This window comes from Colius striatus, chromosome 5 (assembly GCF_028858725.1).
Source record: "Colius striatus isolate bColStr4 chromosome 5, bColStr4.1.hap1, whole genome shotgun sequence".
Taxonomy (NCBI): Eukaryota; Metazoa; Chordata; class Aves; order Coliiformes; family Coliidae; genus Colius; species Colius striatus.
Genome location: NC_084763.1, coordinates 17004060 through 17030687, shown reverse-complemented (window position 1 = coordinate 17030687; position 26628 = coordinate 17004060). Strand labels below are relative to the sequence as shown.

At 37.1% G+C, this 26628-nt stretch overlaps 1 protein-coding gene across 3 annotated transcripts in view; it reads left to right on the top strand.

The window, feature by feature from the left end:
* The window catches only part of CMC1 (C-X9-C motif containing 1), a 40424-nt gene that overhangs the window by 1127 nt on the left and 12669 nt on the right, over positions 1 to 26628 (top strand). The window contains exon 2 of one of the 3 annotated variants that reach the window (XM_061996902.1): positions 9648 to 9740. In XM_061996902.1, the coding sequence (XP_061852886.1) occupies positions 9648 to 9740 (93 nt within the window). Of the gene's footprint in view, positions 1 to 9647; positions 9741 to 26628 lie in introns of those variants that run through there. The other 2 variants (XM_061996903.1, XM_061996904.1) reach the window with 2 other exon arrangements.

Genomic DNA, 26628 nt, shown 5'->3' with positions numbered 1-26628 from the left:
AGTGTGGCCAGCAGGTCAAGGGAGGTTCTTCTCCCTCTCTACTCTGCCCTGGTGAGGCCTCATCTAGAGTCCTGTGTCCAGTTCTGGGCGCCTCAGCTCAAGAGGGACATGGAAGTGCTGGAGAGAGTCCAGCACAGGGCCACCAAGATGATGAGGGAACATCCTTGGAGGTCTTCAGGACCTGCCTGGACATGTCTCTGTGTGACCTGATCTAGATGACCCTGCTTCTGCAGGGGGGGTGGACGAGGTGATCTCTAAAGGTCCCTTCCAACCCCTACCATTCTATGATTCACTTAGATGCTCTGTTCCTGAGGCAAGTGCCTTTGATGTCCCGCACCAAAGCCCAGTTCCCTGTCAGAAGGAACTCAGGGTAGCATTAACATGCTTCAGTTAACACAGGAAGTTGAGGCACCTGAAGTTGGTGGTGGACTGCAGCAGTCCTGACTGCCACTTGTTCTATGTGATCCCACGACTTCAAAAGTCTAAGGAGTGCTGGCTGAGGCTGAGCTCTTATTTTCTGATGGAAACCTGTCCTGGGCCTGGCAAAAGCATTTGTAATCAAGCTCTGGTTTTGTTGATCACGTCTTCTAAACATTGGTCTTTTTTTAAGGATATGTTATAAAACTTAATGCTGCATTTCAAGTGGTGATTGTTTATCTGCAGTGTAATTTTGCTTCTCTCTTGTCCTTTGGAAAAAATCTAGTTATTATACTAACTTAAGTGGTTGTATGTTCAGTGTATCATGACAAGGATGGCTCAAAGGTTCATCGGTGTTCTGTTTCCCTGTCTTTGTCAATGATGACATTATATGTCACCTTTAATCTATGTTGTATGTTAGCTGCGGTAGGACAACTGAGAGCGTACTTTGGGTACATGCTATGTGACACCAATACTGGGATTCACTGCTGAACAGTGGTATTGCTTACTGACACCTCTCTAAATCTACTATTCTGTTATCCAATATATTTTGCTTACCTACCTCTCACCATCAGTTACTGGCTGTTACATCTCTGTTGAAAATCTCAGAACATGAACTAAAAGTGGAGATGTCTAAGTGAGGTTGTAGAGCAAGTGGAACAATAGCTGCAAGAGATGTGAGGTGCTCAGTTCCTATCAGTGAGGTGTTAATTCCTATATCCCAGTGTGGTGATTTTTAATGTCACATTTGTTAACTGTTTCTTGGCTCACATGTGAGAAAAAAAGGAGAATTGCAGTTTAGTAAACTGTTTCCATGTATGATGCTTCGTTGATGTCACAAAAGACAACAAATATTCTTGTGGCTTTGCTGGCCAGGCAGTAGGAAGTGAATATAGAGAAGTCCTCTGAAGCTCAGAATGTAGAACCTATGAGTTATTTTGTGATTTGTGCAGGAATTTTTTTGACAGACAAGAAATTGTGGCTGTGTTATTACACAATTTTGTTTTGCCCTTTAGAATGAACATTCTGCAGTCCATTGAAGCTGACTTTTGTATGCAGCACTTAAAAAACTGTAGGGTGTTGTTTTCAGATCATGGGCTATTAGAAAGCTCATTTTCTGTTTAATGTGCACTTGGTTATAGCTGTCATTTTCAGATGGTGATGTCTGGATCCCTTGTCAAAGATTCACAAATGTATAAAGAGAAAAGTAGGGTTATTGACAGTAGTTTACATTATAGACTTGTTTTGGTTGGAAAAGAGCTTTAAGATCATCAAGTCCAACCACTGACCTAACTGCCTGACTTACCACTAAACCATGTCCCTCAGCAAAGATACACAATACAAGTTTTGTTAGAGAGCTTAAAAACTGATTCTATCATCTTCCTAATCTACTTAAATTGTCTGTTTCTTACTGTCATGTGGAAATTTATGTTGTTAAATACAGCAGCAGTGTATCAGTAAAAGGAGAGTTTTGTGCTTACAGAATGGCTGTGACTTGTTTCCAAGTGGCATAGGCAGTAAGGTAGAGCTAGAAAAATATGCTGAAAGGAATGAAATTATAATTCCAAAAGATAGAAAGGAAAAAATAATGGAAGTTAAAGCAAAGTCAGATTTAAATGGCAAAAATATGTAAGTAAAAGGAAGCACAGTTTCCTCTTTTAATTAACATGGAGTTGAATGAGAATGACCTTTTTGATATTCCTAATGTCTTTGACCTGTATTGGCAACATGAAAGGAAAAGCTGATTGAGATTCCCTGAAGTTGTTTGGTGCCATGTTTTAAAGAACTGTTTTTGTAAAAGAAGTAAAACACAAAAGATGTATTGGGGTGCTCCAATGAGTTTCATGATACTGAATGGTTTGAAAGGATTATTTTAAACCCCAGAGTTTAAAATCCAGAATAATATCTGTAATTCTTGTGTTAATATAACCAAAAGGCCTTCACCTTGTGTCAGAATACCTCACTCTGCAACTTTTGAACACAACTGGTGTGTTTTGATCATATCTATGATGTTTATTTCTAAGATCTTCATTCATTTGTATTATACTTACTGATTGTTCTTTAAATACATAGGTACAGAACCCAAAAGTAGGTGTTTTTTCCTCTTAATCCTCACTTCCTGTTAAAAAACCCCACGAAGCAGGAAGAATGATATTTGGTCCTGTTATTCAAAAGCCTTCTTCTTAATTTGTGTCTGGTGTTTGCTATTAGGAATAAAAGGTGTAAATTTTATCTTGAAAGGAGTAATTAAAGAGCTAAATATTCAATTTTTTAAATGAATTTTTTATTAGTGATTTACACTTGGGTTTTTATGCCTTACTACACAATTCTGAAACTCAGTAAAGAGGAGCATACAGTGTTGTCACCGATTAGCATTACTGGGCATGGTGGGAAATCTTAGGTGGTTAGCATCTCCTCTAGTTAGGGGGTTTCATTGGTGGTTGGATTTTCTTTAAACCCTTCCTTCATCCCCATGCTAGGTACTTTGTTCTTTCTCTGTAGGTTTTACCTGTTACTCATCTCTTGTTTCTAATGCAAATTATCACCCAGTCACTACTTGGTTCTATTTTATGTGGTCTCTTTGGTTTATATGCATCACAGAGTTTGTGATTTTTGAAGGACCTTTCTCTATTTCTTATGCCAGGTGGAAATAAGCAGTAATGCTTGGACAATATTCACTATTAGTTAGAAAGGACACAGAAGAAACAGTGATTGTAGACTTGGGACCAGTTTCAGACTGGTGCTCAAAAGTTTGGGCTTCATTTAAAAAGGGTGGAACCCAACATGTATGAATCCAGTCATACTGTGCTGTTACGTTATTTTTGCTGTTCTGGAAAAAAAACCCAAATATGTATTTAGTTCCTAAACTAAATAGAAATAGAGAAAGGTCCTTCAAGAATCACAAATTCTGTGATGCATATAAACTAAATATTGCTGCATAGTGTCTTTTTTGAGGTGGTAGAAAGTTGTGTTGAGGATTTTACATCAGTTACCAAATGAAGCATTCACAGGCTTTGCAATGTCAGAATTAAGGCTGTCTGTGCTGTTTTAGTCCTTGGCCAGTCCATGGCTCAAGTTGTTACTGACTTGGTGTTTTGTTCATTTTGCTGGACTCTTCATCTACAGAAGGGATTTGAGGTGAGTTGGGATGCTCTCCGTATAAGTCACACCCTAAGTTTTCCTAGCTGGCAGGTGTGTCAAACTTGAACAAATAGTACAGGCTAGGTGTTAATGAACCTGCGTTATTTTCACTACTAAATATGAAACCTTGATCTGTAATTAATTGGGCCCTATAACTGGCTTTGCTGTGTGATCAAGAGTGTAAAAAAATCTCTTTGTCAAAAGTCTTCACTAGCAACTTCAGGCTTGGCTTTACATTAGTCACTGGATATATGAGCATTTGCAATCTGCCTGTAATTTACAAAGAAGAGTACTTGTCTGCTTTTCCTTTTCTTTCTAGATATTACAGACTTGCTGTAATATAGCCATTGTTCATTTTTAGCAAACAAGCTTGTCTGTATTCTCACAATCCAGTACTGCTGTACTGCAAGAACATGAGCCCCAAAGCAAAATGTAAGATAACAAATTCAGCCAGTGAAAAAGGTGAAAATTGACTTTGAGGTGATGATAGAATGGTGAGAAGTTAAAGCTTTGGAAATTTTCCCTGGTGTTGTCATCCCTGTACTCCATTTTAATTTAAAATTATGTTAGTATTAGATAGAAAGATCTCAAATATGAAGAAGTTTATTCCTATATATTTAAAGAAGATAAATTGATTGCTGCATACAGAAGCTGCACTGGTCAGCCTCTTTTGCTTTTAAATCAGGGTTTTAGGAGACAGAAGTTTTTTTTGCGGGACAGAAGTTACATACTGAAACAATTTGTTACTCTGGCTTCTTGAACTTCTTGGCAGTAAGGATAGGGGAGCTACAAGATTAGTTACTTAAGGGTGCAGGCTACAGGATTAGTTACTTGAAGTATTAATTCCACAGGTACATAATAATTCCAGGGAAAAAACTTAGATTTTCGAAACATATGCTTTTTTTCCTCCCATTACTTGAATGGGTCTATCTCTGAATTAATTTTTTCCCATGTGTGACAGTGTTTTTGAATAGACATTTTAGGTACTTGATTCAATAATATAGGCTTTTTTGATAACTGCTTTTACAATGCACATATGCACAAAGGATTTCACAGGAATTAATGTAGGATTGGTAATTTGTTTAATATAAAGGGAGGAGACTAGGCAGAATAAAGGAAAGAATTGAATCATCATTTTCTTTGAGGAGTAGTAAGCTCTAATTATCTTTGCCTATCCAAAACACTGTTACAAATAAATAACTAAAATAAACACTCACTAAAAAACTAAAACAAACACTAAAATAAATCTGAAATGGTTTCTGAGAAGATGTAACCTCTAGAGCCAATAGTCCACCTGATAAACGGAATGTTTGCCAAGAAGCATGCTACTTTTGTTATTAATAAAAGTGTGTCTTTTCAGCATAGCTTTATAATGAACTCCTAAGAAAGTGTTTTAAAACAAAACTTTGGGATGTTAAGGAGTATTTACAGCACAGAAAAAACTTTTCTAAGTGATATGAGAAATAACTGAATCCCTCAAATTAACACACTTACGTAACTTAGCTACAAACGTATTATTCATCACCCATGGGTTATTTCAGTTATCTTAACTGTTATTTATGCTGCAAGTCTGTGCATAGAAAAAAAATGAGAGTGGCCGGTAAACTGAAGTTTAGTAAGCTTCATCACAGATGAAGACAAGACCTTCCCTTCCAGGAAAAGAACCGTTACACTTTAGAGTTGAGATTTTCTGTAAATGTGGTGAAAGTTAAAAAATGAGAATTCATGTATCTTCTTGGTTTTCTTCCCTTTTGCTGTAATAACTCTGTTAGTTCTGGTGAATTTTTCATTAATACTTTTTCAAGTTCTATTTGTTAGCTTAAAAAATAAAGACATCCCAGCAATCTCTTCACTGATGGCAACTGATATGAAAAAATATATAAGATTTCATTAAAAAAAAAATCCCTTTCATGGCTTCACATTTCTGAACAAAGGCCCCATAATAAAGTAATTGTCTTAAAATGTTTATATTTTGAAGACTGTTACTTTTTCAGCTTGGATTCTTGAATCTTGACTGAACTTTCTACAGCATTTTTCCTGGTAAATAATGTAACTGGTGTCTGAAAATTGATCTAACTGGGACTTCAAGAAAAACATGCGGCATAACAGTTGCTAGTGAAAATGTTAAAAACTTACAGAATACATGCTGTGATTCCTACTGAAATAGCTATGATATTTCAAGTACTACTTAGAGCTATCTTTAAAAAAAACATGCATAGATAAACTGAACCTAGAAAATCCAAATTACAGGTGTAAAACAAGAAATGGATGTTTCAGTGACTGTTATTTGAATCACTTGACTTGCTTCCTTTTGGATGCAGAAGGTATGAAGCTTCTGTAAATATCTGGGTAGACAAGTTTTCAACTTTGTCCTAACTTTTCTGAGTAATCTGTGTCTCTGCTACCTGAAGTTGTGAGAGAGATGGAAGGTGAGCTGTAAACAACCAGCAGGGCATAGTGATAAAAGATGAACACGTCAGTTACCAGCTGCATTGAATGAAGAGGGGAGGTAATATGACTTTTCTCAGGATGTTTTTCTAGGAGAGCTTTTGTCTTGGTATCTCCTCTCTGCAATAATCTTCTAATTAATGTGACAAGCCACTTCAGTCGCTTTTATTATTAGGACTGTACATTTGCATGGCATTCTGGAAGCTGAGAGGTACTGTGTTCTTGTTGGTTCACTTTGTGACCAAAGGCCATGGTCATCTCAAACAGTCTTCCCAGAAAACCAGGCAAAGTATGTGAAGGAAGTGAGTGGGAACTAAAGATACCAGCTTTCTAACACAAAGGGTGAAGTGTAGGAAAACATACTTCTTGCTTGTCTGAGGATAATTTTATTGATGCTTTGAAGATAAAATAGTAATAAGTCCGTTGCAATGTAGATTCTTCTGCAGAGACTAGTCTGCAGCAAATCTGATATCAGAATAAGAATTATCTTAGTGCAAAATAGTGAACTTTCAAAAGGGGAAAAAAGTACTTATTCTAGGAACTGTAATACAGTTGAAAAAAGGCAAAAGGGAATTGATGGTTTCACATCATGGCTATCTCATGTTTTTTGATGAAGTCTTGCTTCTCAGGTGTTTTTCCTTTGAAAGTTCTTGCCATATATGTTACTTCAGAGCTGATTAGGTTAGACTGATGATGATCTTGGAAGTGCTTATAGATTGCTGTCAGGAATGGGGTTACTTGGCATGTAAACATGTTTTCCTAGGTGATTTCTGGTATTGTTATTATTTGTGCCTTATTTTTATTTAATGTTTCATATTAATGCTGGTGATACAAACTTCAGTAAAGTATTTTAAGATATTACAAGATCATTTGAATTGCTTGTACTTTTAATGGTTTAAAAACTGATAATTGCCAACAAACATTCTTTTAAAAAACTGTAGATGAGATTATAAAGGGTCTCTATTCCTGTTTCTTTTATACTGTTGAATAATTACCTTTGAATTACTATTGTAGCTGTCTTCTGATTTTTCATACTGGACACTGCCCTGTGTCCTGATGTGCCCTCTCCTTCCTGCTTTTTCAGCCTCTGCAGATTTGACAGCTTGGAACTAAAAAGAGGGAGTTTGCCTGGAGCATAGCTCTCTCATGGTTCTACTTGAGCTGCTGTTAACATCAGTACAGCTAGTACTTGCTATCAGTCATATGCCCCTTTCCTTTTCAATAGTCAAACTGAAAACTGGATGCCTAAGCTCATATAAAATGAGCTTAAACTCCTTTTTGACTGTTATGGGCTAACAGGGAGACCTCTTTTTTTTCTGAGTTGTTTTTGAGGATGCCTGTGTTCTATTTCTTTTCTAGCCTTCAGTTGTGTTCCTGTCAGCTTCTCCTCTTTGTCAGTAATGGGTGGCCAATCCTCACCTTGAAGCCCTGTACTTTATTGTGGGAGCTGTGGCTGTTTCCACCTACCTTGGTTCATGAGAGAAGCCCAGCTGCCCCTCTGAGGCCTCAGAGACTTCTGTGCTGTCCGCTACATTTCCATGTATGCTGCTGTAGATACTGATATGTCAAAGTTAAATGAAGTAATCATTCAAAGTCTGATAATTAGACCTAGTAACTCCAAAGTGTAAAGTATCCTAGAAGCAGTTTTTTTGCATGTATTTGAGTTAGTTTTCTATATTAAAGTAGTTGCTCACTGTGTGATTAGGTGCTGCTGTAATAGGTTTGGGTGGTGATAACAAAAGGCTGTTGAACCTTCCCTTTTGGTGGCATCTAGCAACACACTTGCTTACCTCTATCCACACTTGTAGATCAGCTTAATTTTTGCTTACTCTAAACACTAATAAAAGGGGGGCAGGGGGGAGGTTGGGAATGCCAGCCAAAAGCTTAGGCTATAGCTTGAGCCAGTGGTACTTGCGGCAATTGCAGTCTTCCCATCCTAGTCTCACACAGTTCCCATTCTTGGTTCTTTTATTCTGTTACACGTTTAACTGGATTGGAGAATTTTTTCTGAAGAATTGCCCTACAAGAAATTTATTTACCTTTAAACCACATGAGCTTCCTCTTTCAGTTTGCCACAGAGCTGCACAGTGTGTCTGTGTGGGCAGAAAGAGCATCAGAAGCATTGGGGGAGGCAAGACTGGTCTAGTGCCAGCTTGCTGTGACAGAAGCTTTTCAAAGTAGAGCTGAGGCATGTACCTGGGTGGTGCTGTTCCCTGCCATGTTAATCAGCTGAACTGATTTGCACTGCTTTTTTGAAAAACATGCATAAAAGTTTATGACAGCTTTATGTTGCCTGAAACATCATAAATGCTTAGTACAACAATTGTACTGATATTCTGCAGAAAGTTAAAATGAAGGTCATTTAATTATAAATATTCTGTCTCAACCATGAAAATCAGAGCATAAAAGCAAACCTAAATGGCCATTTTTTATTTCTTTTGCTGTAGAAATTCTGAGTAAGAAAATTTAGAGGAGAAAGCTAAGTCTTTAGTTCAGAATCTGTTTATTGCTCATTGTAATCCTGTTTCATTACCTGATTACTGTAGTAATATCACAAGTTCAATACTGTATAACCTCATAATGTAACCCCATAGCATTAACAAACTTTAAAACATGAGTTAGAAATGACTAGAGAAATGTTAAGTCTGTTTCCTTTTGATCTAGAAGTAACTCCATATGCTCTGAAAAATAATGTTTGAAAGTGGTAACTTAAATTCTGCTTTTTTCCTTAATTTCAATTGCATTTTAAATTTCTTTCATTTAATCTACATTTTTATAAGCACTTTTAAAATGAAATTATTGTCACTCAAATGTATCTGACAGTAGGGTTTTTGTAATGTGAGCATCACAGCTGATGCTATTCTGACGTTTAATATCGACATCAAAGTTTTTAACTTGGAAGCTAAGAATTAAAAAGCTGTGCTTGGTAAATCCTCATCCTTTTGTTTAGAGTAAAGTAGATTTGGATATGCAATGTTTTTTTTCCTAAGTAGTCTGTGTTGTTTAACTGTTCAAAATCCTAGCTGTACTCAGAGTACTGAACCCTGTTTTGAGACAACTGAAAGCAAACAGCAACTGTACTTATAAATGCAGAATTCAGGCAGCAGCATTTATTAAGTTGAATTTCTCAACAAAAAATTCATAGATCCTCCATTTAAGAGGCTTAGGTGCATTTTAAAGAATTAGAGTCTTCTGTGTAGAAAAACAAATTTCAGAATGTGCTCTAATATTTGATATATTTTCAGCTTTAAGATAGTGAATAAAAAAGTTGCTTTGTAGAGATAACGCACCTAGAAAAATCCTAGTATTCTGAAATAAAGGTAGTTCTCAACCTTTATGCAGTCTGTACGCAGACCTTCTATTTAGTAAGGCAGTAATTAGAATGTACTGCCAGAATTTTCTCCATTTTTTGCATTGCACACATGGAGCAGAACAGAAGTATTCAGGATAATGTTGATATGTGTATCTAAGCAATTTTGTATCTTGGACTTTCTTGCCTTTTGATCTGTGTGGTTTTTCCATGGTACATTATGATGCTAGTTTGCGACAGTTTTAGTGTACTACTGTATCTTATGTAAACAATGCTGTGTTATTTCTGTAGATTTACTTTCTCTGATGTTTTTTTTTTCTCACTTTTTCAGGAGATTCTAAGCTGAGACATGTAGAAAAAGATGTTTTAATTCCACAAATAATGAGAGAGCGAGCCAAGGAGCTGTGTTCAGATAAAGTCCAAGGTAAGAGTGAAATATTCATTGAGATATCAGATGTATTCACTTTTCTGCCCTGAACATAATTCCTGTTTTTGAAGTCACATAGAGAATTAATTTATATGATATATCCTATCTGTTCACTGTGAAATCAGTAGTGAAATGTATAAATCTCCCTTGTTGGCTTTGGCTGCTTGTTGGTGTGGACTGTTTTCCACAATGACTTGTTCTTGAGAGCTGTGGAATTTAGTATGAGTCATATAAAACTTTCCACATATTGGTTTAGACTACATGGTGAGAGAACAACATTAGATTTACTATATTCCTGTACTTAATATTTGATACTTACACAAATGGAACTGCCTAATGTGACCCTTCATTTAGGGCCTCCCTCATGATGATAATTAAATTTAAATGCTCCCAACTAATTGCATCTGTTCCCTGCCCTAATATTGTAATGATATGTGCATATAAACACAAACCCACATGTGTTATTAGACAGATGTTGAAATAGGGTGATGCAGTCCACTTTTACATGCTTTCATTTTCTTTTTAAGAGTATCAGACAATTTAAACTTGAGTATCACCACTTTTTCACACACTCAACTCTTCACATATTCCTGGAAGAAATCTGGAAAATTTTGAATTACCAGAAAGATAGAGCTACTTACTCATAGGTTAGCCAAGAACATTGTTCTAAGAGAATTACTCTGTACAAAGTGGCATGATATCAGTAGAGGGCATTTGCGTCTTCTGACCTAGATCAGCGATCTCTCAACTTTTTCGATCGTGCACCCTATGAGTGAAAAATTTATGAGCACGCAATCCCAATATATGTATATTTGCTTATAAATTATATACATGTACCATTGTAATGGTGTATTAGATATTTTGTAAACAAAATAGAAATTAGAAAAGGATGAGGTAAAGATGAATTAGAATCATAGAATGGTAGGGGTTGGAAGGGACCTTTAGAGATCATTTAGTCCAATCCCTCTGCCAAAGCAGGTCCACCTAGATCAGGTCACACAGAACATATCTAGGCGGGTCTTGAAGACCTCCAAGGAAGGAAACTCCACTCCACACCCTCCCTGGGCAGTCTGTGCCAGGGCTCCCTCACCTGAACAGTTTTTTCTTACGTTTAAATGGAACTTTTTCTGTTCCAGCTTCATCCCATTACCCCTTGTCCTGTTGCTAGATACCACAGAAAAAAGGGATGCCCCAATCTCCTGACATCCGCCATTTAAATGCAGTCCTTTAAAATAAGTTTAATGTTACATATCAATGGCACAAACCCCTTTTTGCTCTAAAATATTACTATTAATAAAAATATTTTTACTGAGAGCTAAATAATTGAATATGCTTCCTTATTTTAAGAAATCTTCAACACTTTGGGATGCAGCAATTCGAAGGCCTGCTTCTAAGTTCGGTTTATTTCCATACTTGGTTTTAGTAGGTGCCATAGCTGAAAAAGATACCTCACATGGATCCCAGTGGAAGAGCTGCCTTGTTGCCTGCACTTACTAAATCATGATACCTCTTCACCGATTATACAAAGATTTTGCTGGAAATTGGGCTAGTAAATGACCATCTTCCCTGATGTCAAGCAATTCCAAATCTTCAAACAAATTGGGAGATGTTACCTGTCTATAATTTTATCTTAAAAAATAGGTTAAAAAAACACTGAATTTCTCATTTTGAAGATTTTTTTCAAAGGTACAGCTATAAGAGATCTTATAGGTGACACATCGGGTTCAACAACAAAACTGAACCAAAAATCACATAATGAAGGGAACATATGCAAACATCTGTTTTCAAAATGCTCTCTCTACAGCATGAATTACTTTTGAAAAGCAGTTACTTTCTCACTCATTGTTAAAACATCACTTTTGCCTCAAAGGGACACATTAGATCTGTTTATTTTCTGGAAATATCTGCTGCTACTACTAGCAAACTACTCACACAGTTACCTGTCATCACCAAAAAGGTCAGCAAATTTAGAATGCTTATCTTTTTGTCAGACTCCTGGCTCCAGCTTCTTTGCCACAATAGCTTGCCTACAAGTGAGGCTGTTAAGGAAGTTTCGGGTGTGGTGCCACCTCTATAAACTTACCCTGGAATCTCTTTTTGATTCCAGTTAAAGCAGACACTTCATCAGTGGTAACACTGGCAGTTTTTCCACAAAACATTGGTTTTATTAAAGAAGCCATTTCCTGTTTAGTATCTTCTCTGGCACAGCCCTCCTTCAGTGGCTCACAAAAAGGGAGAAGAGTTCTTCATTCATTTGATCATTGAACAAGCTGAGAGGTCAGAAACACCTGTACTTTCACCCAGCTATATAGGCAGCCTTCAGTGCTGTGTAACTTGGAACAACACTTGTTTCTTCAAATCTTCAGTAGTGTCTTCTCTGCATCTTCCAGCAATATTTACTGACAAAGGACTGCAATTTAGTTTGTTGTCATATTTTATGTGTTTTTTTTCAGTGATTTTTATTATGACAGTAAGAGGGATTGCTTCCCCAATGATATGTGGCTTTCACTGTTGCCTAAGAGACTTCAAAACAGGCTTCTAGACATTTACCACTAGGGTTATAGTCAAGTCTAGTTAAAGTGGACCAGTGTATTATCAAGTAGCTTCTTTCAGTGGTTCTCCAGAAGATATAGAAGTAGTGTTAAAATATTTTTGAGATGGGTAAGTGGAAAAGAGTTGGGAAATATCTGCCACAGGAAAGTGGCATCATTTGACAGACAACTTACAGTTCAGCCAGAAGGCCTGAATACACCTTTTTTTCATTGGAATGATAGTTGAATCAGTTTTACTTTGAACTCTATACCTGTTGGAGAAAAAAAAATGATGAGAAAAAGCGATGTGGGTCTTTGAAAGAGGATGTCAGTTAAAAATATTTTGAGGTCTGGTTATTTGTATAGTTTAAGTAAGATGAGAACTTTGGTTTCAGCATCCTAATGTTCGGTGCCAGCAACCAGTATTGGAGATCTTTGAGCCGTGAGTTGCGTACCATTACCTTGCAGCTTCTCCATGGTTTTGCCTCTGTTAATTTTAAAGCAAAATGCTATCTTTCTTCTTAACATCCTCTTTCTGTGGTGTTAGGCAAATCTATAATTTTTTTCTTCTCTTTCCTGAATAGAGTTTAGTTGTGTGTCTTTAGGAAAATGAGATTTGTTGATTCATTACCCTATCATTCTCATTACCCTACCACCTGTAAGCCAGCTTTGATCAAATGTGTGCAAGTTATAGGTAGAAACTGACTGTTTCTGATGCAGTTTTTATCAAATAGACAAGCAAAACTCACACTGATATCCATATTAAAAAAACAGTGGTAGCACAAGTTCAGCTGGTTTGTTGTACACCTTTTAATCTGAGAGGGGGCATGAGGGAAGAGACCAAACTGTGGGAAATGAAGCTGAAGCAATTTTGTGAACAAGAGAATTTATCATCTTTTAATCCATTGTGAAGTTTTCACTGGAATAAATTTGTCTTGTTAGTACACAGGGATAGGTGTTAATCAAAGTAAATAGGCCATGGTTTTTATGCTGTAAACAATTATAATCCATGAACATAAGCCATGTAATTACGTAATCAAAACTCGTGTGATTTAGTTTGTGTTACAGGGTACACATGTGCATGTAATTGTGCTGTTTGCACTAAGTGACATAGCTACTTATTTAACTTGCTCTCAGTGTAGGTTTTTTTCTGCTTCATGTTAATTTTGTTTGAACAACTATTAATACACTTTTGTTTCATTTTGTCTTTAGGAAATTGTGGTGAATTCATTGGTGAGATAGGAAATAAATCTGTTCTATAAGTATGGGCCTTTACAATTCATTTGGTCACTCTGGGTTCATATGTGTCCCTATGGGGAGCCCCATACATTCAATAGTGCTCTGCGTGAGCACAGGGGTCCATCTGTATGCAGTTGGTTACCTTAGCCTGCAGCTATACCACCTAGAGCTGTGTGCTTATCAGAGCTAATAATGCAAGTAGTGACAGCCTGTCCAGCACGTGTTCAGGAGCCATCCAGAGAAAAAAAACCCCAAGGGTTGAAAAATAAATAAAAAATACAGGTTTTGTTAACTCAAGAGGTGATCCTGCTACCCTAGCCTAGTAAAAAGGGTGACCCATTGCTCTGCTTGTTTGTTCATGTGCCAGAGTAACTTAGGGATGAAATAACATGAAAATGTGTCCATGTGATAAGTTTAACGAGCAATTAATTCAGTATTGTCTGTTAATATTTTATTTAAGATTGTTTAAATTTACTTGGAAATTTCTTTTTTTTCAGATTGTTCCAGTATAGTATATAGTATGCAGTATTCTATGTGTGCTGCACGTTTCTCGAGAATTGAGTACACCTCAGGTGCAGAATCATTTCTGCGTGTTTAACGTTTTCAATCGCTTTTGCAGTAAAAATGGTTATACTAGTAATTTTTTAAAAGAAGATATACATACTTTCTGTGAAGCACTAGTCAATTTTCCATGACTATTATGTAAATATACTTTATTGTATTAATATCTGTGCACTGTATGTATGTGAAATTGTGGTCTAAGACAGTAGTATCACAAGTGTTGTACAAAACAAGCGAACAAAATACCCCAGCAATATTGTTATACCAGAACTTTTCATTATATTTGTACAAACTCCAGCAGGAGTTCATCTGAAATAATATATAAGTCCATATTTCTGTATCAGTGTGTTCTTTGTATGTAAAATATGTGCTTTCAGTCTGAGACAGCTAAAAGGTCTATTTCTTTGTCATTGCCTCATCCACCGTTTCTATGAAATCATTTCTTAAGCAAGCTGTTTTCCTTTAAAATTATCAAGTTTTTCACTTGATATAAAATTGAGTGTAAGATATATTAATATGTAATATCATACATCATGTAATACATATCTTGCATTTATTATAGGTAATGTATAGATTTTATATTTCTCTATACAATATATACTTTTTAATAACATTTAAATTTGAGTAGACTACAGCAAAATAATATCAAATTTCAGGAACCTGGAGTTAGCATTTTTCATCAGAAAGGTTAGCTTATCAAAACTTCTGTAGCTTCATCTAGCTGTGCTGTGCTTTCTATGACTCCTTTCTGCTCTTAAATTAGGGATACTCACAAAAAAAAAACCCTGCAAGGGTTTTGGTTCATCTTGGTTGTGTCTACTGAAATGTTTGTTTCATTTCTTAAGAGCAATAATTCTGCTGTTCAGTGTTACCAGTTCCAAAACCTGACTTGATGGATTTAGGTAGAGGAGACCTGTTGAGGACAGACATATGCAGACTTTTAAGGATTATGCACTCAGTTCAGTTTGATTTTGAGTTACTTGGCTTGGAAAATATAACCAGAAATATCTGATTGACTTTGACAGGTTGCAGGTTTGGACTCTGAAGAAGTTGTCTTGAGATCCCAAAAAGAAATTACTGGTTCACTGAGTCAGTCATGAGATCTTAATTTTGTATTGCATTTATTGTACATGTTTTGTAGATTTGTTGTGTCATAAAGCAATTCTGCCCACCTTCCAAAACCTCCCAGTCTTTTTTTTCTTTTTTTTTCCTAGGAGAAAAACAATACATGGCCTGGATTTGGGCTTTTTGAGGTCACCCACAGTGACTTGCAGATATCTTTTGTAATTGTGACTCAATTATTAGGCTAAAAGATTCAAGCAGGAAAGTGAGCTACACACTTTCCAGAGTGAATACAGGGATAGATAGTTCAAATCAGCCACATTCTGCCGTTAGGAAGGTTATGAAGTAAGGGACACAATTTGGATGACTGAAGACCTGATCCAGCTTTTGACTACAAAGAAGATTGTGGCCATTTCTTATCTGAAGCTTATCATGGGAGATAGCCATTTGGCCAGGAAGAAAAGTTGTCCTGTCTTTTGTTTTGTTTTGTTTTGTTTTAATGAGAGGGAGACACAAAGGGAATGTTTCCACTGGTGCTGAGCTGAGAACCTTCTCTGGAGAAAACTGTTATGTTGGTTCTGTAGGAACTGTTTAATTAAGGCAACTTGGATTCATGTTGCTATAAAAGCCTCTTGATACTTGGTGAGGCTTTTAAAAGTGGTTTGGAAAGTGTGTCTGGAAAAGGACATTTCCAAGCAGCCACCCTCCTCCCATTCTCCAGTTTCCCCATTAGCCCTCTCTTCCTCGGGGCTCATGTTGATACTTAGTGAAAATGATGGGATGCAACACTACTGCAGGGTTCTCTACAGTTGAGCATGACCAGTGTCAACCAGAGTTTTGATAACATGCAGTTACTCAACAGTCCTGTCACTGACATTATCTCTGTCCCCGTAGGGGCCACCTGCTCTAGACCATGACCCTTACACCTGACACATCAAGGCCCATATAAGCAAAGAAATTCCTGATTGAACCACATGTGATGCTGCACATTGAAATGCCCAAGCACACCTTTAAATACTCCTCCTTCAGAAAAAAATCTTTAAATATACTTTGTTATAAGAAATGAAGATAATGAAATGTGTGAAATATTTAGCAAATTTCAGCTTGCTGTTAACTTGGTAGTGTTGCTCACTTTCCTTTGTATTACAGGCCAAGTTCTGTTAATTGATGCAAAGCCTTGCCGAATGCTGAGGGAGGATTAACCTGTTGGTACCTACAGTTGTGTTTCTGAGGTTGACACTGGAAGATGCTGACTGATAGTAGTGAGAAATTGCCTGACAGCTCACAAATTTTGATGAGTCTTATTTTCTTGAAGCAAATTAAAATCACCATTTCTAACTGAACTTTGCTCATCTGCTTTGCTTCATTGTGAAAATATAGTCCTTGCTTTTTTTTTTTTTAATTCACATGTTTTAGGAGTATGTGGGAATACAGTGATCATCTAATTGACCAAAGCAAAGAGGTCAAGTTACTGATAAAAAGAAAATGATTTAACATACTGACTCCTGGTAACTTTTTAAATTGAGCTGCTGCGAACCGAAATTGCTCACCTATGTTTGTGTACATGTTACTGAGGGTTTGATGGAAAGCCTGAGAGATTACATGGGAGAAATCACAGATTTTATGACTGTGATAGCCTTCTCTTATGAGAAAGAAAAAACAATATTCCTTGTTACCTGCAACTTCATTTTTGAGAGGGGAAGGTTAATATAATTTGAGAATATAGTTTCAATCCAGCAACAAAACTGCAGGTGGAGAAAGGGAGACAAGTGCTATTCTCTGCACTGTATTTATTATCTGAATAGCAGATTATAATCATCTTGTGTGTCACCCCCTGACCTTATATGAAGCTATTGGGATCACTGTTGTACATGTTGTGCAGTTGGCAGCTATTTAAATTATTTTAGATGTTTTGGTAGAGTACAGCTGTGTTTAGTACCGTTAATAAATTACTACGTGTTTTTACCTGGCTAGTGTTTCTCAAGAGTAAAGTGCTGAATTTTTATATGATGTTCTTGTTTGCACACAATAGCTTTTATTTTGAACAAATGATTCAGGTTTATATATTTCCAATGAACATTTCCCCTCATCACATTGAACTATGTGAATTAATGTGATCTCTAGAGGGATTATGATATATTGAGCTTTGCTCTGACAAACTGAGCAGAGAGAACAGCTATATGTAAATTCCAATTTGAAGAAATAAAACTGTAGATCTCATGGTCCTTTTTAAATAAGTGATACAGCATTAACTACCCTGAGTTAATTTAGGGGATAGAAAAGAAATACGAGAGCATATTGTATTGCTTGATGATGGAAATTTAAGTATTCTAACTAGCGTTGGTCTTTGAAGGAAATGTTCGGGGAGGGATATTTTTTTTCTTCCCCCCTCCATGTCATTTCAGCCCAGCTGATGACAAGAAATGGGTCAGACTGCTAGCTTTACCACTGCAACTTAGTTGTGTGGAGGTTTTTTATTTTTTTTATTAGGGAATGGAACAGCTTTTACAGGGACAAAGAGAAATGAAATCACTTTCAATGAAAGAAAGAGGCCTCATTATAGCCACCAACAGCAGTTATTGACAGCTACACTTCCTATTAACAAGGAGCATTTAAGAGTTTGGCTGTTGGATCTTTGGACTTGATCTAATTTGCTAGCATTAATTAGTTTCTTTTGAGTACAGACACTTGGTGCTCACAGCTATAGATTTGGAGGACTAATTAGGACAGAAAATTGAACAGAATGGGGTAAGGCATTAACCTTCAACCATTACCAGCTGGGGCTCTGATAAAGACCACAGAGTCCAAATGCTGCTATTCATGCAAAGAGTACTCTAATGAATATCAATTTCAACCAGGTTGCCATATCCTACAAGCACTGTCTTAGTTTTGATTCTCTTACCTGGAAGAGTTTTTTATGTATAGATAATAAAGTGATACTGGTAGTTCAGAGCTCATAGATGACAACCTCAAGAGGTTACCTATGTTTTGTCCAGTCTTTCAATTTAGTTTTCTCTTTGCAGATTTTACTGGTTTCCAGTTGAGATCCAAAATTTCCAATTGTTTTCCCTGTCCAGCATAAATATATTAACATAGTATAGATTAATTATGTGATTTTTACAAATGCTGGTTTAAGTGGAGGATGCTTGCATCTTTTTGGATTATTGTAGTACATGGTACTATTATCCATGGCAAGGGCACTGACCACGCTAACTGCTGAAGGTCAAACAATAGGATTGCTTCTTTTGCAGCTTTTAAGATGAGATACAGTTATTATGTTGTGGTGTTAAGTTGGCGTGATCCAATGTTGTGATGATTCAGTTTTAGGAGAACTGATCTTGCAGACTGTAGATTGATAGTGTTTTAACATTTGCAGAGTGGAACTACTTTGAGCAATTGTGTTGGTCCTTTCATAGCATTTCTTGGTTTATTGGAAGTGTTGGACTTGAAATTAAGATCTGGGATCATAAGTTGTTTTTACCCTTTAGTCATACCACTATACTCTGACAAACTCCCCATCAAATCTGGATCATTGTGTCTCTCTTCATGTGACTTCTGTACCTCGCAGTTCCTTGTCCAGTGGTAAGAAAATTATAAAGTAGCTTCTTTGATATCCTTTCCTCATCCTTGTTTCTTTCTGGAAGGATGCTAGCATTATGTATATCACAGAGTCACACAGAATCACAGAATCTTAAGGGTTGGAAGGGACCTCGAAAGATCTAGTCCAACCCCTCTCCCAGAGCAGGACCACCTAGAGTAGGTCACACAGGAACTCATCCAGGTGGGTTTTGAATGTCTCCAGAGAAGGAGACTCAACAATGAATCTGGGCAGCCTGGTCCAGTGCTCCCTCACCCTCACAGTGAAGAAATTCTGCCTTGTATTTCTTTGGAATCTCTTGTTTTCTAGCTTATACCCATTGCCGCTTCTCCTATCATTGGACATCATTGAGAAGAGCCTGGCTCTATCCTCATGATACCTGCCCTTTACGTAGTTGTAAACGTTAATGAGGTCACTCCTCAGTCTTCCCCAAGCTGAAGAGCTCCACCTCCCTCAGCCTTTTGTCATAAGGGAGATGTTCCAGTCCACCATCTTTGTGGCCCTGCGCCAAACTCTCTCCAGCAGCTCCCTGTCCTTCTTGAACTGAGGGGCCCAGAACTGGATGCAATATTCCAGATGTGGTCTCACGATAGCCTGTGACTCTGCGCTGTTCAACCAAAGTTGATTAGCAGGTTCCATATCTTAGAGTCCTGGTGAGGTCTGTTTGGTGCAAGCTGTGAAAGTAGAGAAATTCTGACTTTCCTGTAGCTACTGACTTTGGGGTATTTTGTGCTGTTTCAGTTGGTCTTTAGAGAACCAATTTTGCTGACTGAGGTGAGTGTCTGTAGGAGACATGGTCTAGCTCTGCTCCCAACAAAAGATGGAGGCAAGCGTGAATACTGTTGAAGCCTCTTACTAATACCAGGTTTGTGTCTTTTGCTAGGTATTCTATACAGTATATGCCAATTCACGTAGTTTTCTTTCCCAGTTGACACCTTTTGATTTTTCTGTGTTAGTTGTTCTTGCTGCCAGTAAGTGAGGGCACCCTTGGGATTCTGTAGAGGGTTTTTTTAATCCATTCATTGATCATGGTGATAACCTACAGATACCTTAGCTTATGTATTAAAGTATTAGAGTATTGTATTACTGTAGTACAGTTGCATATAGCAATTCATTGTTAATGACAATACACTGGAGTGTTACTTCAACTGCACGTCCTTAATGATATATGAAGTAGTTGCTTTGTAGTTTTGGATTATAAACCCCTCTTAGATTCAATGATAACACAGTACTTTGTGTAAATAAATATAATACTTTTAAGAGGTTATGCTATATTCCCATTGCACGTGTATAAATATTTATATTGTACATGAATTATGAATATTACCTGGGGTTACTTTCACACAGAAAATAGGTTATTTTTCAACTGTTGAAGTCAGAATGTGTTTTGTAGATACCATTAGGTTCAGCAGTGGAAAATGGAACTTAATTTGGTCAAAAAGTAGCTATAATGTATTCAAAGCTATAATAAATAGTGAGCTTTCAGGTAGCCTACAAGCAGTGTATTGACCTGGTAAAGAACATAGGATTCTCAGGGCACGGCAATAGAGGAAAATTGTCCACCATTCTTTAGAAAATATGTGAAGTTGGCAAGTGTATTTGCCAAAGAAAATTACTCAGCTAAGTCATACAAATTGAAATGAATTATTAGTTCTAGTTGAGCTAAATGGGAATCAAAATAGTAGTTGCAGTTTCATCTAATATGCTTTGATTTTATGAGGCAGTGCATTACTAGATTTGTAGTTTTCATCTCTGTTGTTTGCTGTAGACTGGAGAGCTATAGTCACCTTTGCATGGAACTACTTCTAAAGATCACTTACCTTAAATTGAGTGAATTGTCCCTCCAGCACTTAGTCTTTGATATAGACATTAATGGCTCTTGTGGTAACAACACTGACAATGCACAACGGGTTTTTTAAAGTAGAAACAGTGTTCTCTGTTGCTGAGTAAAACCACATTCTTGTACATTATTGTTCAACTGTGACAAAAAAAATACACCTCTCTGCTACCGCCAAATTCAGTTTTGTTGCTATTGTAATTGTTTTCCAATAGTTGACTCTGTAGTGATGCATTGAAAAAGAATAAGGGGATCTGTGTTTTATAGAGTGTTTTACAGATCTGATGCCTAAGGAGGGGATAAAAGCTATGGTAATAAAAGGTCATAAACACTTGTGCTCTATTGCCATTCCTCTGAATTTTATTTTTAATGGTTTATTACTCTCAGAGATAAGAAGAGAGGAACCTTGCAGAAAAGAGTGCCTGGAATGTGTGCTGTCTCAGATCAGGATAGATATGTTCACATGAAGTGTGAGTATATGATAGAAGGTGAAAAGTATTTTCCATGAGGGATCAGGAGCTGCAAAGCTGGTCAGAGGATGTGAAAGAGGATGCACAAGGAATACTAGAGCTGTACAGAGATTTGAAGGTATGGATGAGAATCTAAATTTATGACCAGGGAGCAAGAAAAACAATTCAGCTGCTGTATTCTAGATTTGAGATGAATACGAGAGTTGAAATTAGTTGTAAGGAATTTTTTACTTTTAATTATGTCATTAAGGGATCTGCCTTCTTACCTTTTTCCCCAAATGAGTTTAAAGAAAGTTTTCTTTAAATCCAAATAGCATTAGATAGCATCTTTAAATCCAATAGCATTCTTTCTTCCTGTCTGTGATCCAGGATCTCTCAAGGAAGTATCTAGTCATTTTTACCTCTTTTGAACATGAAGTAAATATGCCCTCCAAGTCTCCAAGTCAACAGCGTATTTTAAGGATATTTAAATAGTTCTTTTTGAAATACTAAAGCACACAGTCTGCTTATGCATACAAATTCATCATTACACCTGCATACCTGGTTTGATACAGGTCTTGCTGTGTTTCTCAGTGACAGAAATATCAGGGCAATCAGGACCACAGAGAATTAAAAAAAAAAGTCTCAAAATCCCTTAGAGTCATGATGAAAAAATTACTTTTACAATCACAGGGAGAACTCGTGCTTTTAGGTTGAAGACCGTGACACCTAGTAAACAAGAGCAACCATCATCTGCAACATCAAATACTGTACTTTGTTGACCATTACTTTTTTTCCTGCCTTTGGGGTGGTAATTTTCTACAATGAATCTGACAGCCCAGTCAAAATAATTCATAAGGCTAGTGATGAAAAGTACTCTATTTTTTCTGGTGTAAATAATCTTTGTCATTCCTCATCTGTCCCGATTTCCTTCTCTCGTTTCTTTGCTTTGTGTGTTCTGAGTGTTTTTTTAATGCTCCTTCTTAATCTGTAAAAACTCTCCAGCTTACAGAGCGCCTTCTGTTCATTGTTTAGGGAGCATAACAAAAGTATAGTCTAAACATTGCTGAAGAAATTGAGCTCCTAAATATGGAAAACCTGTGTGTTACAGGTTTTGCACAATCATTAATTTGTCCATGAACTCATCCTCAGTATAGCTATAAAGTAATAACCTGGAGAAGATGATACCTCTCTTGTATATCGTCCCATTTTCTACACCAACAATGCAGTTAGTGCAAAGTTTGAGTGTGCAGGAAATGTCCTTTCTATTTCTTCTCCTAGCACCTCATTGAGACCTGGGGCAGGAGAGACCATCAGGGATTCAAATGACCATATTCCTTCTGCTAGCCAGCAAGTTCAGGGTAAAAGTCTGCCAGGCCAGAATGTTCACATTCTTACATTATTTTAAGGCACTGTTCTATCTACATCAGTAGACTTCAACAGACATCTAGTTCATGAGCAGAAACATACTATTGCTTTCCACAGAGTATGGAAAAGAATTTGAAAGACTGTGTACTATTAGGGGTTATATAACCAAAGACTTAATTGTTAATTAAATAGTAATTAGCTATTTAATGTTGAACGAGGTACTACAGAGCTCAGAGCTTCTGTGGTGTCTTCAGGTACTTCAATGTCCTATGTTTGAAATGTTTTATATTACCTACAGCTAATTATTCTTCATTACTGTTGAGTAATAGTACTAATGGTTCTTCAGCTTTCCCTCTGTAACAGAGATGTCCTTGTCTTATGCTTTCGAAAACTATTCCTGATTTAACCAGTTGGACTATAAAAAGCATACACATTTATATCAGATAGAATTTTTTATACATTTAACACAGCTTGAGAAAGTTGTAAGTCCTCTGTGGGGACTGAGATGGCGTTTAAAAGAATCGTCTTGGTTCAAGAAGGCTATTGTGTAAGTTTATTTTAATATGCTTCATCTGTTGAGTAACTGAAAACTCAGCAGTTTTATAATAGAATACTGTTTGAGGAATCTGTCCTCTTCACTCTGCCATCAAATTCATGGAAGTAGTAGTTACTGACTGTGCACAAACTTTTGAGAAACATTCATTGTTGGGCAGAGAATACATAGTTAATTATAACCCCAAAAGATAATTTTTGCACTTCCACAGAACGAAGGTATTTAACAGAGTTGGCAACTTTTGCTTTAACTGCATTCTCCAAACAGACTAATAATTCAGATGAATGTGTCTGGTCTCATCTTTTTCTCTTCTGCTCTTAAGTATCAATTCAGGAAAACCTTATGTCATTATTTTTTTCCTTAAGTGATATTCACTGGTTCCATTCTTTTCTAAGTAACTCCTTATGTATTGAAATATACACTTACGTACCTAAATTTGTCTCTCATTACTGCCATTGTTAATGAAAAGTAAGATTCCATAGTGAATTTTTACATGCAGAAATGTATTATTGTCTTTGTGGAAAACTACTTGATTGGCATGACTTACAGAATGAATTTCTCTTCTAAATGATAACGAGCTGAGCTTAGGAAACAAATGCAGTGTTTCTCAAGCAATTATATTAGTGCAGCGTAATTCTGGGTCTTACCCAAAGCTTGTAGTTCACAGAAGTGTTGTTGCTCTCAGGTATAAGCAGCGGTCTCAGTGCAGTGCTGTTTGTTCCAGACCTGATGTTACTTACCTCCATGCCCAAGTGTTTGAGTTGCAGTGACCTGACTTACTTGAAAGTTAATTCAGCCACTCTAATGAGAAGAAAAAAAATACCTCTGTGGGAGTTTAAAAGTACTTAAAGGTTAGTGTTTGCATTACTATAGTTCAGATCCTAGATAGATTTCACGTGGCAGATAAATTGTGACAGCAACTATAACTGCTTCATGTGAAGCTTCATGATTGGTATACCAAAGTTTAGGTAACTACCGTGTGCTGTGGGCATCCACATGAAGAAATATGGTAGTAACCGGGATTTTGTGTGTCCTGACTGATTGCACAATGACTTTTTACATGGGCAGGTTTTGTACTAACAATTCTCCAGTGCCCAAGTCTCTAGCCTTGGCTGAATACATGGCCAAACAATATAAATCAAAACACTCACTTAAAGATTGTTGTATTTAAAGCAATCAGAGAGGATGAATATGAATAAGAAGCTGTCTCTAACCCTTCTGCCTTCTGCAGTCTTTCAAAGCTCCAGTGGAGCAACTACTACTTCATACTGTTCTGCAGTGTTCTGAGAGGAGACCCTGGTGAGTGGAGCACTAGTCTTGGAGACTTATGTGGGCTCTTTGAACAACTCTATTATATGTCATGAAGTCATGTAGGATAGGGGATAGTTCATCTCAGTTCTAGTCATCTGAAAGTTATGTCTAGTCTAAACCAGTCATCCAGTTTAAATCTCTTAGGTAGGACCTAACTGCATTCTAAAAGTACCTTGCACCCTCTCTCTCTCCCTGTCTCTCTGGTTAGTGTCAAAGCAACAAGGACAGCAAGGCTATTCCAGAATCAGCTTTAGGTGAGACATGTAAATTTTACGTAGCTAAAATTAGGTAAAGTGAATTCCACTAGTAGTCATTTTAAATCTCTGTTCACACATGTAAATGAGGACAAGACCATATATGAAGGGGAACTACCATGGTCAATGCATATGTGGCAGTGCATTGGTATGCATAAAGCAAGGAGGGCTGTGCTATGAATTTTTGTGAGAGTATTTGATCTCCTGCAAAAGCCATGTAGAAACCCTTGGGCTTTGTGAGCATTTGCTAAGGATTCCTTTGAGCCTTTTTGCCTCCTTGTCTCAAGTTGCTTCCACTTCACCAGGGAGTTGCATTGATTTGTTAGTGCCTCCTCTAATGCTAAATGTTGGTGTGTCTGCAGGTTCTGTGCAGATGTGGACTGGCAGGATAGGAAGGGCCTTTCATCTCCTACCAAGATTAGGTGGAAAGTAGGGGAAAGGTAGTTGATGGTTGCTACTTCACTATGAACAAGGCTCAGCTGGACACTGGAGATACCAGTTCTAAAATCTGGGAAGAACACTTGGAATTAAATGAAAGCTTTTTACTCTTATGGCCTCAATTGCTTCCTGCTTTTTTCTTTCATCATTAGCTGCAGGCCCAGGCTCCACTTGAAGACTGAGGAATAAATGAAACTATTTTCCATAACTACTTTGACATCTTCTGTCCTGTTTCATTACTTTTTTTTTTTAATATCCCCAAATATTGTAAGACTGAAATCATAGTATGTAGAAGAAACCAAGCAAATAATCCCCAAAGTATAAACTTAAATTAATAAATCTGAGACTTGAAACCAGCCTGCTGTACCAGAAAACAGATGCCATGCAATAAATTAATACTAAGCTGAATAATAAACAAGATGTACTGTTAAAGGTCTTTAATGCAAAGAAAGTGATTTCAGACTTTCATATGCTTGTTTTCTGTCTTTGTTTAAATGAGGCCCTTGCATGTGTTTTCTTTATTGTTCTCCGTTGCACACATTTGAGCTTTGTTGGGTTGAGAACTCAGTCTCTGGTTGGGCAGTGGTGATTAACTTCCACTAAATAGGCAGCAGTAATGTGATTTGAGAATGAAAAGGATTCATTTCTTTTAAATGAGGGGAAAAAACCCAAGGTTGAAGGAAATAGTTTACATAATCTGTAAACTAGTTAAGGAGCTGAATATTTATGCAGGTTGAAATTGAAGCTTAGTTGCCCTCTAGGGGTTTTACATTAATACAGCATATGCTAGCTTTTGGGTGGGTTTTTCTTCTTTCAGAATAAAGGTGAGAGAAATCTTTGGAAAAACTTACATACTGACAAATCTGTGGTGGTGGAGGCATGCGTACATCTGCATTCAGTAAGTACAGCTCGTTTGGTTCAGAACCCAGAAAATGGAGGAAAGTTTTTTAGCCATGTTGTTGTAATTTCAGTGTACCCTCAGAGAAGGTACCTGCAGTCATTTGCTGAGAGATACTGTTTTCTTTAGTTACGGGCTTGACAGCATTAGGTTACTGGTTGGACTCAATCATATTAAAGACCTTTTCCAACTGTAATGATTTTATGATTCATCCAGTCATAGTGCTGAGAGGTCCCTTATGAGGAACCTTATGTAGACGTCGGAATACACCATAAAGAGCCTTTGGTCCTTTGTGGAAGACAAAAGGTTACATGGGGATGTAATGGTGCTGCTGAGGTGGCCCTTTGTCGGTTTCTGCTTGTGTCCCACCCACCGAATGCTGCTTTGGGTTCTTAGTGTCCTCAGCTGCCACTGCCTAATGCTCAGGGGTCAGTCATGTCTTGCCTTACAGCAACTTGAGCCCTGTTTATGGATCCCTTGACTGAACTTATTAGAAATGAACTTTATCTCGTTCTTTAGAAAGCAGTTGACAAATACTGAATAAATAGATCTTGTTTGTTTGAGTAGTGTTGTGATATTTCATAGAAAGTATCCTCATGCCGTGGGAAGAAGTGTGACTAAAGTGGCTTAAAAAACAAAGTCACATACATGTTGCTCCTTGTCTAAGCTTTAATGTCTTCTTTGCTGCTGGTTTTGTAGTGGAGGCATTGGTATTATTTGTGCATTGGTATTATTTGTTTGAAGAATTGCTAAATAAATTCCTCAGTGCAGTTGCTTCTTCCGATA